This window comes from Schistocerca gregaria, chromosome 10 (genome assembly GCF_023897955.1).
Source record: "Schistocerca gregaria isolate iqSchGreg1 chromosome 10, iqSchGreg1.2, whole genome shotgun sequence".
Classification (NCBI taxonomy): domain Eukaryota; kingdom Metazoa; phylum Arthropoda; class Insecta; order Orthoptera; family Acrididae; genus Schistocerca; species Schistocerca gregaria.
Window position 1 is genome coordinate 222,741,844 of NC_064929.1, and position 16,203 is coordinate 222,758,046.

General features: G+C 45.7%; 1 protein-coding gene across 4 annotated transcripts in view; it reads left to right on the plus strand.

Annotated features, from left to right (window-relative positions):
- Positions 1 to 11,971, plus strand: part of LOC126293555 (plectin-like) — a 210,774-nt gene extending 198,803 nt beyond the window's left edge. For all 4 annotated transcript variants that reach the window (XM_049986828.1, XM_049986830.1, XM_049986829.1 and 1 more), the window contains 2 exons: positions 2,350 to 2,478; positions 11,624 to 11,971. In XM_049986828.1, coding sequence (XP_049842785.1) covers positions 2,350 to 2,478; positions 11,624 to 11,644 — 150 coding nt within the window. In that variant the 3' untranslated portion in view covers positions 11,645 to 11,971. The remainder of the gene's footprint in view (positions 1 to 2,349; positions 2,479 to 11,623) is intronic.
- The last annotated feature ends 4,232 nt before the right edge of the window (positions 11,972 to 16,203 follow it).

A 16,203-nucleotide genomic window follows, 5' to 3' on the forward strand; every position in this document is an offset into this window, starting at 1 on the left:
CTACTGTCGTGCCCTGACATGAGGGTTATCCTACCCGAGATAATTCCGTCCCCACCCGCCCACCCGACCTCCACAACATCTCAGTCCGTACCTGTGCCACTCCCACCCCGATCCTTTGCCGCAGGGATCGTAGCACCGAGGAAGACGCGGATGCGAGACCTGACCGATCTGTCCGTCCGGCATCACCCACTCCAGTCTCTTCACGGGCTTATCCTACCCCGTCAGAGGTTGGGCAACCTGTGAAAGCAGCCATTTTATACAGCACCTCTGCAAAGCATTTTACATTGGTATGACAACCACCCAGCTGTCAACTTGAATAAATTGCCACCACCAAACTGCTGCCAAAAGCAAGATGGCGCAGCAGAGAAGATTTCAATGTCTGTGCCATCTGAATCCTCCCCACCACCACCACCACCACCTGCACAGGTGGGAGCTATCCTTACAGTGCATCATTTGCTCTCGTGAGCCATTCTGACTCCTCCCCCCTCCCCCTCCAGTAGTGTGTGTGTGTGTGTGTGTGTGTGTGTGTGTGTGTGTGAACTGCATCTAGAAAAAGGGAAGTGCATTCCTAGACAAGTATTGCATCTTTTGTTTGTGTACGTATTGATGACACTGTGCTTCTGCCTTCTGGTGAGTCATCTCCTTTATTAATAAATAATTTGTAATTTATATACACTACTAGCCATTAAAATTACTACACCACGAAGATGTCGTGCTACAGACACGAAATTTAACCGACAGGAAGAAGATGCTGTGATATGAAAATGATTAGCTTTTCAGAGCATTCACACAAGGTTGGGGTCGGTAACGACACCTACAACGTGCTGACATGAGGAAAGTTTCCAACCGATTTCTCATACACAAACAGCAGTTGACCTACATTGCTTGGTGAAACGTTATTGTGATGCCTGCTGTAAGGAGGAGAAATGCATACCGTCACGTTTCCGACTCTGGTAAAGGTCGGATTGCAGCCTATTGCAATTGCAGTTTATCGTATCTCGACATTGCTGCTGGTGTCAGTCGAGATGCGATGACTGTTAGCAGAATATGGACTCGGTGGGTTCAGGAGGGTAATACGAAATGCCATGCAGGATTCTGACGGCCTCGTATCACTAGCAGTCGAGATGACAGGCATCTTATCCGCACGGCTGTAACGGATCATGCAGCCACATCTTGATCCCTGAGTCGACAGATTGTGACGTTTGCAAGACGACAACCATCTTCGAGAACAGTTCGACGACTTTTGCAGCAGCATAGTCTATCAGCTCAGAGACCATGGCTGCAGTTACCCTCAACGCCGAATCACATACAGCAGCGCCTGCGATGGTGTACTCGACGACTACCTGGGTGCATAAATGGCAAAACGTCATTTTTTCAGATGAATCCATGTTCTGTTTAGAGCATCGTGACGGTCGCACCCGTGTTTGGTGACTTTGCGGTGAACTCACATTGGAAGCCTGTATCCATCATCGGCGTACTGGTGTGTCACCCGGTGTGATGGTATGGCGTGTCACTAGTTACATGTCTCGGTCACCCCTTGTTCGCATTGACGGCACTCTGAACAGTGGACGTTACATTTCAGATGTGTTACGACCTGTGGCTCTACCCTCCATTCGATCCTACATTTCAGCAGGATAATGCACGACCGCATGTTGCAGGTCCTGTATGGGCCTTTCTGTTCGACTGCTGCCCTGGTCAGCACATTCTCCATATCTCTCACCAATTGAAAACATTCGGTCTGTGGTGGCCGAGCAACTGGCCCGTCACAATACGCCAGTCACTACTCTCGACGAACTGCGGTATCGTGTCAAAGCTGCACGGGCAGCTGTACCTGTACACACCATCTGAGCTCTGTGTGACTCGGCGCCCGGACATATCGAGGCCATTATTAAGGCCAGAGGTGGTTGTTCTGGGTACTGATTTCTCAGGATCTGTGCACCCAAATTGTGTGAAAATGTAATCACATGTAAGTTCTAGTATAATATATTTGTCCAATGAATACCTGTTTATCATCTGCATTTCTTCTCGGTCTAGCAATTTTAATGGCCAGTAGTGTAGATAGATGTATTTTGGACACAGTATTCTTACTGTTCTCTTCTTCTTCTTCTTCTTCTTCTTCTTCTTCTGCTGCTGCTGCTACTACTACTACTACTTACTACTACTACTACTTACTACTACTACTACTATTATTTTATTTACTTTGCTTTGGGTACACTGACTCAGAATTTAATTCCATAAGACAACAGGAAGTGAAAAGTGTGCAAAATATGCCAACCCTCTCATCTCGCGACTGTGAGAGTGGTCCTTCGGCAGACCCCGAGTGTACGGTGCGGTGTGCGTTGCCCACAGGTGTGGGCGCAGAAGCGGGAGGAGCAGTGTCGGCAGGAGTGGCGCCGCCTCGAGGAGGGCTACCGCGCCTCCCTGCTGGAGCTGCAGCAGCGCATGGACCGGGTGCTCGACCAAAAGGGGAAGCAGCAGGTGAGCCGGTAGTGGGGAATGGAACACACACACCTACACGAGATCCGTGCACTCAGTATCAGTAAAGAAAAGTCCAAGTCCCCGCCCGATATAGTGTGCCACGAATCAGGTAATGTGACAAACTTGTTGTTGCAGTCGATCAAAGCTGTTGAAGTTCATTTGTTTTATAACTCGGTCTGTGTCTCAAGTGAGACTCTGAGTCTAAATACGCAAAAAGAATTTCAGAGATATGCCGGTCCCCACAAGTTAGAAAGATGGAAGTATGAAAATGTATTTAGTGGCAGAATTAAGCTGCCTGGTGGCTCCCTCTATTTTCAATTACATTACTATACACCGAGAGACAATATTATGAAAAGGATAGTTGTTACTCGTCCTATACTGGAGATGCCGAGTCGTAGACAGGCACAACAAAAAGCCTGTCAGAAAGTGAGCTTTCGGCCAACGAGGCTTTTGTCGAAAATAGACGACACACACACACACACACACACACACACACACACACACACACACACACACACACACGAGCACGCGCGCGCGACACACACACACACACACACACACACACACACACACACACACACACACACACACGAGCACGCGCGCGCGGTAACTGGGTGTGTGCGCGGTGGAAAATGGGGGGGGGGGTATAGCGGAAAGGCCGAGCGGGTTACGGGAATGTAGGATATATTGCACGAAGGGTTTCCACCTGGGCAATTCAGAAAAGCTGATGTTGGTGCGAAGGATCCGTATGGCACAGGGCGTGAAGCAGTCATTGAAATATTGAAATGAAGGAGTTCACGTTAGCAGAGTGCTCGGCAACAGGGTGGTCCCCTTGTTTACTGGCCACAGTTTGTCAGTGGCCGTTCCTGTGGACAGACAGCTTGTCAGTTGTCGTGTCTACGTAGAATGCTTAATAGTGGTTGCAGCTTAGCTTGTAGACGATGTGACTGGTTTCGCAGGTAGCCCTGCCTTTCGTGGGGTAGGTGATGTTTGCAATGTGGAAGGATGTTTGGGATAGGTCTTGCATCTAGTTCTTTCACAGAGACACGAGCTGCGAGGCAACAGATTGGAAGCAGGGGACGTGTAGGGACGGATGAGGATATTGTGTAGCTCCGGTGGGCAGCGGTGGAATACCACTGCACGTGGGAAGGATAGTTGGCAGGACACTTCTCGTGTCAGGGCCGACAAGAGGTAGTCGGAAACAAGGTGGAGAATGTAGTTCAGTTGTTCCGAGGTACTGAGTCCTGAGGGAATGCTCCTCTGTGGCCAGACAGTGGGACTTTGGGAGTTGATGGGTGACTGGAAAGATAAGGCACGGGGTATCTGTTTTTATAAGGTTGGGACAGTAATTACCGCCAGTACAGGCCTCAGTGAGACGACCACGGGTGACTAGGTTGCGTGGAAGGGACTTCTTTGTATGAAATGGGCGGCAGCTGTTGAAGTGGACGTATTGCTGGCGGTTGGTAGGTTTGGTACAGACAGAGGCATTGATGTCGCCATTTTTGAGGTGGAGGTCAACACGAGGAAGGTGGCTTATTAGGTGGAGTAGGATAAGGTGAAGCGAGGTGAAGCAAATTGTGAGGTGAAGAGAATGGGGGAGAAGATGAGATGTGGAGGAATGTGGATAGGTGGTCCTCACCCTCAATGCAGATCTCAAAGGTGTCGTCAGTGAATCTGAACCGGGTGAGGAGTTTGGGATACTGGGTGTTTAGGAAGAATTCCTCTAGATGGCCCGTGAATAAGTTGGCATAGGATGGTGCCGTGCAGGTGCCCATAGCCGTAACCTGGATTTGTTTCTAAGTATTGCCTTCAAAAGGAAAAGTAATTGTGGGTAAGGATATAGTTGCTCACGGTGACTAGGAAGGAAGTAGTCAGTTAGCAATCCGTCGGGCATTGGGAAAAGTAATGTTCAGTAGCGGTAGGGCCATTGGCATTATGGATGTTTGTGTAAAGGAAGGTAGCATCAATAGTGACGAGCGGGGTACCGTGTGGTAAAGTAACACGACAGTCGGTGGAGGAAATGGTTGGCATCTTTTATATAGGAGGGTAGGTTGTGGGCAATAGGCTGAAGGTGTCGGTCTACGAGAGCAGAAATGTTTGGTGGGGACACAATAACCCGCCACAGTGGGGCATCCTGGGTGGTTGGTGTAACATTACACGAGTATGTCTTATATAGTCAGATGTACTTTGCGTCACGTGAGTGTAGCGGGGTTGAAACGAGTAGTGACCTGTGATGTCATATCAACTTGAGATTTTTTTATATGTGTCATTTATTTCTAAATTTCATTGATTATTTACAAAGTAAAGAATTTAATTATGTACAATATTTAATAGGTAATGAGTTGCAGTGAGATAGATATAAATATGTTTAGACATAGCAAATCACCTTGTTGCATTATGCACGATATGTTTTCTCTTTGTAAAAACAAAAACTTCTGTGTTGCTCGAGTGCACGATTGAGTAGCCATCGAGTGTAGATCTCCTGTAACTTTCACGAATGGGCATAGAATTGTTAATTTACTATAACCCACAGTTGATTTAAAAATTATTCTAGGAAACCATGACCCGACTTTGGTGCAAACAGATTGCATCGGCACGAAGTTTAAGATCTGCGGCTGGATATTCTGAGTTATCATCGTGTGAGTGATTCAGTAACATTAACTGCAATTTACGGACATTAGCTTGATAATAACTATCAAAGACTTATATGAGTGGCACAGTAATCGTCTTGATGCTTAAAGCATGCGAGAAGCAATTTACTGTCGGGATACGACAAATATTGATCATTGCACAGTCAGCTTGTTGATACGTTGCTTAGCAACTCATAAATGGACAGTGATAGAATTATTGAAACAGTCTTTTAAATATTAATGACCAGTACACACACATCAGAAACTCCAACTGTGAGTCACCACCAGATAAGATGAGCCTTTTTTTTTTTATTTCAGCTAATTGGAATTAATAAACTTCTTTCAAGGTTGAAACTCCATCAATGGTCTTGCGTCCACAGTGCTGCTTGACCTGTAGTTTTAGATACAAGGAACTGAAGCTTATCTTGTTCCGACAAACTATGTGAAAAAAAAATGCTTTAAGTTATTTATGAAAATTTTGGGACGGATGTTGTCCTCCTCTCGCGAAAATTGCCTGCTTTTAAATATGCTAGTTTCAACTCTTAGAGATGATAAATACCCCCTCTGTACAAACGGATCACATTCATTCTCGTAACGTTCGTAAGATTTATCAGCTACCGTGGTACCGTAGTTACATTTACTCTCACTACAGTGTCGACAGGTTTTCAATTTGTCCATTGAAGGATTATTGTCAGACAAAACATTTGGTGATGACCTCCAACCTAAATCAAACATTTTAAAATTTGTGTCCCGTTGCCCCTTCAGCAGTTTATCAGTTATCCTTTCTTTAATTGCCTGAAATTCATCAATAAAAAATTTGACAAGTTCGTCGTGTTCCAACTGTTTCCTTTCGATAAGTTCGGATCGTTTCACTTCGAGAGCGTTATTAAATTTCTTCTCACCCTCCTTGTTCTTAACTTCAATCCATTCGTTAAGATCTTCCTCCAATTTTGGAGTTTGTTCCTTTAAATACTGATCAATACCCTTACAATTAACCTTTACAAAATCTGTCTTTTTTTGTGGACAAATCTTCGGTCTGCACACCAGTTTTCAGACGACGACTTTCGCAACTACTGACTCCTTTTGATAAATCGGTATGCCCTTGTGAAATAATATCAAATTTACTCTCTACTTCATTTATTTTTCTTTTACATTCAGGATGTAAATCATTAACATCCTTAGATATTTTTGTTTCAAATTCTTCAAATGTAGCATGTAATTGTTTTTCCCATCTGAGTTGTAATTTCTCAAATTTCTCATTTCGGGGAACCCATTTCCATTTTCAATGAACTCATATCTGTGTTCGGTGAACCCACGTTTGTGTTCAATACCACAAACAAATCCAATGTCTCGCCATCCCTGTCCGTTATCACTCTAGTAGACATCTCTACCTCACTCGGGCCACAGCTGTGGCACTGTCTCCGCATCTGTTTCAGTATCATGCACATTACTTTCACCCAAACCTGGTGTTTGTGATTCTATCTCTTTCACACGTGACACTTCGTGGCTCTCCTCCCTTACCCCGTGCATGACTGCCCCGCACTTAACTCCTGAAACGCCTCACCCTGAGGCTCAGCTTCTGTTTCCTTATGACTACTCCCTGCATCCATATTTTTCCCACTCTTACTCAAATCTCTTTTTCTCCGAGTATGCATTTTCACAAATTAAATCTCCCAACACACTGCTGCTACTGATGTTACGACACGTGCAAAAGAATACTATAACGAGTTCTGATTCACTAGTCTACTAATACCTGCAAGTCTCGCATTTCAATGGAAAGTGGAAAGTACCTATTCGGTCGGTCCGTGTGAAGTCAGACGTTGCGGCCAGATGTCGCCTGCGCTGTAATGTACTCACGCCCCACGTTGGGCGCCAAATGTGAGCTCCCCTTCTCTCTTTGCTCAGTTTCTTTTGCTGATCTTTCCTCTTCTTTCTTCCTTCTTCGTGCCGCAGCTATATTTCAGGGTTTTCAGTGCAGAAATGTAGGGAGAAGGGGCCACGTGTGTGTGGTGGTTCACAATATCGTAGTGCTGTGAGGGAGGGTCACTCGTGCCTCTGCTTACAGAAGACTGACGACTGAAGTACGAACATTTCTCAAAAGAAAAACAGGTATGTGCTCTCTTTTCTTTTAAAACTGTAAATAGTAGCTCAACTGCGGGTTATAGTAAATTAACAATTCTATGCCCATTCGTCAAAGTTACAGCAGATACGCACTCGATGATTACTCAATCGTGTACTCGAGCGACGCGGAAGTTTTTGTTCTTACAAAGAGAAAACATATCGTGCATAATGCAACGAGGTGATTTGCTCTGTCAAAACATATTTATATCTGTCTCATTAAAACTCTTTACCTACTAAATGTTGTAAATAATTAAATTCTTTACTCTGTAAGTTTTGAATAGAATTTAGAAATGAATTACATGTTTAAACAAATCTCAAGTTGACATGACGTCACGAGTCACTACTGATATCGGCTCCCCTGCACTCAAGTGATGCAATGTAGATCTGACTATATAGGACATACTAGTCTAATGTTACAGTGGCCATGACGGCCAACAAGCTACCTGTCTGTATGAATGGCTGCTGACAAACTGTGGCCAAGAAACAACTTGACCACTCTGAGTAAGCTACCCAACACAGTGTTCTTGATTTCAATGACTGCTTCACATCCTGTGCCTTCTGGATCCCTCCCACCAACACCAGTTTTTCTGAATGGCGCAGTTAGTAACTCTTTCTTCAATATACCATAACCCTCTTGGCCTTAACCTTCGTTAGTCATTGTTCTTACCCATTGATACCTTTCCCTGTTCCCACTCCAGCACCACATTGTGTGTGTGTGTGTGTGTGTGTGTGTGTGTGTGTGTGGAGGGGGGGGGGGGGGGGAGATCGCACGCGCGCGCATACACGCAGGAGCGCGCGCGCGCGCATACACGCAGGAGCGCGCGCGCGCGCATACACGCAGGAGCGCGCGCGCGCGCATACACGCAGGAGCGCGCGCGCGCGCATACACGCAGGAGCGCGCGCGCGCGCATACACGCAGGAGCGCGCGCAAAAAACCTGTCTGTTATCTTAACAGAGACTGGTTTTCCTCTTTGCATCTCTGTAACATTTCCAGAGTAATGGAGAATTTAAAGTTCTAGTTTTGTAGTATAATTCAGCAGAAGTATTTAGTTTTCATTCATCTGTGTAATAATGATGTTTTTGTCTTATGCATCTGTTGAACAAATCTTACTTTCCAAAACTGCCTTTTAATTAGCCTCGCCAATCGTCTGTGGGAGCTACTCGAACGTACGGCGAGTTGGCACTCGTATCGGCTCCTCGAGTCCCGGTGCTTTCTGCCTCCGTCCCGGGGCAGTTTTCGCCGAGGTTGCTCCGCCACTTCCGACTCGGTATTACTGGAATCAGCCACCTGACCGGCCTTTTCCTACTGTCGTCACCTTATTGCCGTTTTGTTTTATATGACAAAAGCCTATGACACCTGGCAACACGGCATGCGGGGTCTCCCGGGCCCGCTTCTCCTATTTGTTGGTCCAAACCTTCAGAGTTGGAATCGGTGCTTCACACCGTCCCCTCTCGCCACATCCGAGGGAAAGGAGTCCCGCAGTGCTCTGTATCGAGTGTCCCACTCTTTGCCGTGGCCATTAGTGGTAGTCGGGTGCCCCGTATTACCCTTCTTGTATCCTGAAGTTTTGTTTTCTTTTCTTTTGCTCATCTACTATTGGTGTGTCTAAAAGTCACAGTTGTGGCCCCCCACTCACAGCTTTCAGTTTTCAGCTGGCAAGACTTGCCTCACATACTTCTGTAGTCGTCACACTGTTCACTTGCATCCGGAACTTTACATCGATGACCGACTACTTGACGCAGTGGAGACTTACCGCCTTTTGGGACCGATTTTCGACACCCGTTTAACTCGACTTCCCCGTCTCGTCAGTTAAGCAAAAGTGCTGGCGGCATCTCACCATTCTCCGATGCCCGAGTCACACCGCCTGGGGTACAGATTGCCCTACACTGTTGCAGCCGCACAAACACCTCGTACAGTCCCGTCTCGACTACGTGAGCCCGGCATACGGTTTGGCGGCACCCTCGGCAGTGCGGTTTGGCGGCACCCTCGGCAGTGCGAGTGCTGTGCGTCACTGCGGAGTTCTACGCGTGACAGGAGCTTTCCGGATGAGCTTAGTGAACGGCGTGCTCGTGAAAGCTGGGATTCTTCCATTACGGATCAGGTGACGACACCTGCTAGGAAATTCTACCCCACTCGTTCGCAGCTCGCCTCGATGTCCGTGTTCCTGTCTCCCTTTCCCTAACACGGCGTTCCGTCTCCCGCAACTGCGGCCCACGTCGGGGATTACAATTGCAGTGCGTGTCCGGTCCCTTCTCGATGAACTGTACTCGTACCTTCGACCACTTTCGCTCCGGGTCTACTGGCGTACACCTCCACTGTCTACACTTCGGCTACAGCTTCGTCTGGATCTTTCGCGAAGCCCGAAAGACTCATTTTCTCCCGAGGCCCTCCGCGGCCAATTTTTCGCTATTCTTGGCAAGTTTCGTGGCTCAGAAATAGTCCACGAGGACGGCAGACAGGTAGTCCACGAGGACGGTCGACAGTCGCCTCGGCTTCTCTTACGCTCGTGCCAGACGTACCGGAAGGCACTCCTTGCCGGATAGCGCTGCAGTGTTTTCACTGCAGAGTCGGTAGGCGTCTCTCGCGCACTCGAGCGTATCTGCTCCTGCTGCAGGTGCGTCCTGGCTCGTCTGTAGTAACGCCTTCGGCAGCCTACGAGCTCTCGACCAGTGTTTCCTCACCGTCCTTCGGTAATGACTCTGTGGGAATCTGTCTGTTCCCTCAAAAACTGTGGACATTCTGTGGCCTTCGTCTGGACCTCAGGACGTATCGGAATCCTGGGAAATGAACTTGCCGACAGGCTGACCGAACGTGCTACTGGTAAGCTGTCTCGGGAGATCGGCACACTGGAGACTGATCTTTGATCGGTCTTACGCCTTAAAGTTTTCAGGATCTGGAATACTGAATGGCACAAACTGAGCACACCAAATAAATGTCGTTCTATAAAGGAGACACCAAATGCGGAAGTCGTCCACGTTAGCCACTCGCAGGGGCTCTGTTGTCCTATGCCGGCTCCACACGGGTCGTACTCGGCTGATTCACAGTCACCTCCTCCGTCACTAGGACCTACCACAGTATCCCTGCACTCTCGATTGGCAAAAGTCCACATTCTGTCGGACTGTCCCAATCTAGCTGCTTCGAGGTAGTCTTTTAACCTTCCCGATGCACAGCCTGCAGCGTTCGGGAGGGGGATGTTATCCTGAGCATCTGGCCTTCTCTCCCAGGCTTTCACCCTACCTCCATTTTTGTTCTTCCTTACTCCCTCCGGTGCCGTCTGTTCGACTACCCGTTCCTCTTTTCACCATCTGTGTTTTTCTTGCCTCGTATTTTTGGCTGGAGATTTTAGTGTGTTGCAGAATGGTTGGCTCTTCCTTTTTTATTCTTGTGATCAGCCAGCCCAAGCCATCTGCTACTTTGTTTTCACACCTTCTGCCACTATTTTCCACTTGTGGCACGCTCCTTTTGTTTTCTCCTTCTGTACGGTTACAGTTTGTTTTACACATTTCGTTGCTTCCTCAGTTTTTAGGTGATGGGATTCTTTTGCCGTACGGACCTGTGTGACCGCAGGAGAAGGGACTGGTAACTGAGCACTGTAGTCCCTCTACTCACCAAACTGCCCAACTGACTTCTGATGCATTCTCATGAGGGACACTGTTACATCACAACAGCTGCTGTCAATTGCATCACCTCCTGCTCGTGTCAGGCGAGTCTGGAGTTTCAGCTGGTATGCACACTAGCAGATATGTGAGGCCTCCCTTACTTTTGTGTCATATATATTGTCCCAGAATGAAATTAGAAATACGCCCAATCCCCCAGTTGTGAAATAGTTTTCAGTTGTAAGACCACAGCTGGAAAATCCCGTACTGTGACTTCCTCTGCCCCACAAGTGACTTGCCTGTATTTGGCTGCAAAGACTCTGACTGACTTTGTGATGTGGTTTCACTTTGAATGACCTCATCTACTTAGAAAATGGAAAGTTAAAAATTCTTTTCACAGTGCTGTGTAGATCATCGTATGCTGACGAATGGAAACGTAATGTTATTTTTTAATGAACTGGGGCACGTATTTTATTATCCCTCGATTGTTTGAAGTTGCTCGTAGCTTTCTTTACTCTTTTGACAACGAGATCTCTCAATAATGCCCGAGGGGATGAAAGTAGTCAATTTCAAATGAAATAATTGCTTATTTAAAATGAAAGACTGTCTCAGGTAGGAAAATACGTATGCTAACATCTTCAAATTTGTACAAGTTTGCCAACATTGCATGACAAATTTTCTTCAAAATGGACCTTTTCTTTACTGAAGCCCATAAGCTGTGCTCTATAAATTAGTGAAACCTTCCCGAGCCTAGAAATAAAGTCTTTTAAGATAATTCTTGTCATTTCCTGTTTCAGGCACCTCAGGATAACAGTTAATGCCGCACACGCTCTCCCCGCTTCAAACTGGGAAGGATGTTCCGCACAGAGGGAAGTACCTCCTCTGCTGTCAAGTGGAAAATGTCCCACATCGGGGAAATGGACCACTCCGACAAGTTGCAGAAGTCTGTTGCCTACTGTTATTTGACCTCCACAATTTAGAGTTCATAGGAATTCGACTATGTGTGCCTTACATTCCTACTGACCGTCGACATATGTGCCTGACTGGTGTCTTAATGACATGTACACACACGAGAGTATTGTAAAACAGATATTTGTATATAGGACGACGTTTTATAAATCACTCCGTACAGGAGCTGATCTTCAGACTGTTGACAGTGAATTCGAGCTGGTCTCGATTTGATACATATCTTTTACATACAAATATATATTGCTATTTGAAGTATAGTGCTGTTTTGATCCTATGCAAAATGTGATCAAAATAGCACCATAATTTAGCTACCACACTTGGAAACTGAATTTTTTGCATTTTGTGAGAATACCGAAATCAAAATTCTCATACAGGTTGTTATATTTACGAGTGTCATTCAAATACAAACTGGAATATCAGAATGCAGCTTTATTGGTGTTACATAGTAATACAAATGGAGTGCCCTATTTTTGTACACAGATTACAGCAATGGAAATGTTTACTGCAATATATAAGGAGCTCTCCGATCACTTCACAGGAGGAGGAAGTTGGCCGTCCCGTGGCCAATGGCATGCGTCCTGTTCGACTACGGACTCGCGTTTGAAAATGTTCCCCTCCTAATACCTTCTTCAGTGTTCCAAATAAATGCTACTCGTACGGGCATTAGTTTGGGCTGTAAGTGCCATTTTATTTGAGTGCATTTTTCACAACTGAGAGCTGCCGTATAAAGTTATGCAGGACAATAGCTGAATCGGTTTGCCGGCATCACTCGTCACGGTAAGTAGTCCCGGTTACCACCCTCCCCCTCCGGTAGCTCGCAATCACCATCCTTTGCTCGTGCAGAAAGTCGGTCGGCAGTACACCATTTTGAATTTGAAAACACAGTTTCCAAAACTTTCCAGCTGAGTCTTGGCCTCAGTCACTTCTCTCTCTCTCTCTCTCTCTCTCTCTCTCTCTCTCTCTCTCTCTCTCTCTCTCTCTCTCTCTCTCTCTCCACTCACCTCCTCCCTCCCCCCCCCCCCCCACTTCCATTTTCTCCACTCTGTACACTTCCTCTCATTCTCTGGGACACAGTGAGGTAGAGGTTGGTCACCTCGAGTTACCAAACTAGGTTAGATTGGGCCGAGAGGATTTCTAGTCGACCCGAGTGAAATTGTTCCTGAATCGAGTTGTGGATCCAGTGCACAGTGGCTGACGAAGTCGAGCCGTACAGTCTGTATGTACGGTAATGTGTGTGAACTGAATGTCCCTGACTGTAAGTTTTCAAAGTGCAGTAACTTTTGATGAGATGTTTGTGAAGTAATTTAATTGGATAGATAAAAAATCTGACTCGCCAAGCAGCGGCAGAACACACACGGAAAAGAGGGTTGTAATGAGGCGAGCTGTCGGATCCAGTGGCTCCTCCTTCAGACAGAAGGATTTAAGGGGAAGCGTCGTTGTTGTTCTGATAGGAGGGTCGGGTTGGGTTCTTTGGGGAAGGAGACCAGCCAGCGAGGTCATCGGTCTCATCGGATTAGGGAAGGATGGGGATGGAAGTCGGCTGTGCCCTTTCGAAGAAACGGTCCTGGCATTTGGCTGGAGCAATTTAGGGAAATCGCGGAAAACCTAAATCGGGATGGTTGGACACGGGATTGAACTGTCGTCCTCCCGAATGCGAGCCCAGTGTCTGACCACTGAGACACCCCGCTCGGTTTAAGGGGGAGGAAGGGGGGTGAAGGAAAAGACTGGAGTAATCTAAAAAGGGGTAGATTTTGGGAAAGTCTTCCAGAACCATGGGTCAGGGAGAAAGTGAAATCTACCCCTTTTCCCAGACCTCGCCAGTCCTTTTCCTACATCCCTCCTCCTTCCTCTGCAACCCTTCTGCCTGAATAAGGAGCCATTGGCTCCAAAAACTTGCTCTTTTGTGTGTGTGTTCTGGCGCTGCTTAGTGAGTAGATTTGTTATCTATCCGATTAAATTATTTTGTTAAAAATTGATTGTTTTCATAGTTATAAGTTTGTGAAGTGCTTGATAAGTCTTATTTATTGTATACTTTCATTGTTCGCGACTGAACGATGCGAGGGCTGAAAAAAAGTCTCCAGTTTGGGATATTTTTGATTTGCCTATTGATAGAAAAGTGAAATGCAAAAAGTGTTTGGGCACTTAGACATTCTAGAAATACATGCACATTAATGAATCATATTTGAAAAAAGCATACTAGTGAACATTGCGGACTCTTGGAGCTAGACAATAATACTTCAGTATCTCCCAGTACCACTAATCATTCCTTGAACATGACATCACTATCACTGCCATCTTATTCATCTGTTAATGTTGAACCTGCTACAATACAATCCGGGCAACCTCGTTTGTCCGTGCTCCTGAACATTTGGTGAAATCTGGAGATGATGATGATGATGATGATGATGATGATGATGATGATAGTTAAGGATTACCAGTGATAGCAAATTGTTGAGAACAAAAGTTTCCACGAACACACTGGTGTATTAAAATCCGGATTATGAGCTGCCTTCAAGAAAAAATATTGACTGGTGTTAGAGAAAAAGTATAATATTAAATCAGCAACTTATAAGCAGAAAAAACGTGAAAGGTTCAATATATTGTTTTAATGTCTGATACTTGGGCTTCAGGAAGTAACAAATGTTTTGTTAGCGTGACAGCCATTTTCTATAAGAAACAAAATTGCAGTCGATAGTGATTTCTACTGTGGGAATGCAATATAGTCATACAACTGGAAACATAGCAAATGTTATTTGACAAATATTGTAAGATTGCCATGTAAGCTCAAAAACAGTGACTATAGGTACAAACCGTGCAGTTTCAAAGAAAAAAAGCTGTTAGTGAAATTTTAAACAAACAAAAATTTGCCACCGACACACTGTCTTGCACTCGAAGGCCATACAGAAATGGACAGGCTGGATGTAGGAGTCAGCACAGCTAATAACAATCATTTATTGCAACTAAATAAAATCTGTGTCATTGTTTCCTATTTTAAAAATTGCATAAAACCTTCATCGCCTCGGTCGCTGTGTAGAAGCAAACGAGTATGGATGTAATCAAATTAAAGCAAGATCCCACTTCCTGCTACTTTACTTGGCCGAAGACATTGTGACTTCCATAAGTCTTTTTGACAAGGTAACTGCAGTTTTATTCGGGGAAAAATATCAGTCCCTATCATCCCTTGTACCACTTGTATTTGGCCAACAAAATACCATAAATAGCATAATTCCAATGACAGAACAGGCAGATACTTATTAAGAAATCTTGTCAGCGTAATAGAAAGGTTACAAGTGTACTAGAACAGCAGCAAAAACTACTTTTCTTGATCAGTGCTTTCTTCTTTTTTTATATAAAAAAAAAGCTTTCAGTTTAAAAGGTAGTAACTATGCATAAATGTAGGTAATAAATGAACTAAACGACTATTTGTCAGTGGAGAGGTCAGTTTCACCGACCTTCGACATCTATTGCTTTCAGCATTGCTTTTACTTCTACTATTGAAGACGAAATATGGAGTGTTGATGACAGAAAAATATAAAGGACCACTGGGCAGTTTAGTGCAACTAATTTTCTACAGCAACTGTGATTATAACACTATATGCTGAATTACCATATATAGAAAGGAAACGACATCCCCTCCAGTTCTCAAATGGGGGGGGGGGGGGGGGGGGAATAACTTTCCGACACTATTTAAAACAGCACATAAATATATTGTCATGTTCCTGACACTATTTGAAACAGTACATAAATACACTCCTGGAAATTGAAATAAGAACACCGTGAATTCATTGTCCCAGGAAGGGGAAACTTTATTGACACATTCCTGGGGTCAGATACATCACATGATCACACTGACAGAACCACAGGCACATAGACACGGGCAACAGAGCATGCACAATGTCGGCACTAGTACAGTGTATATCCACCTTTCGCAGCAATGCAGGCCGCTATTCTCCCATGGAGAAGATCGTAGAGATGCTGGATGTAGTCCTGTGGAACGGCTTGCCATGCCATTTCCACCTGGCGTCTCAGTTGGACCAGCGTTCGTGCTGGATGTGCAGACTGCGTGAGACGACGCTTCATCCAGTCCCAAACATGCTCAATGGGGGACAGATCCGGAGATCTTGCTGGCCAGGGTAGTTGACTTACACCTTCTAGAACACGTTGGGTGGCACGGGATACATGCGGACGTGCATTGTCCTGTTGGAAGAGCAAGTTCCCTTGCCGGTCTAGGAATGGTAGAACGATGGGTTCGATGACGGTTTGGATGTACCGTGCACTATTCAGTGTCCCCTCGACGGTCACCAGAGGTGTACGGCCAGTGTAGGAGATCGCTCCCCACACCATGATGCCGGGTGTTGGCCCTGTGTGCCTCGGTCGTATGCAGTCCTGATTGTGGCGCTCACCTGCA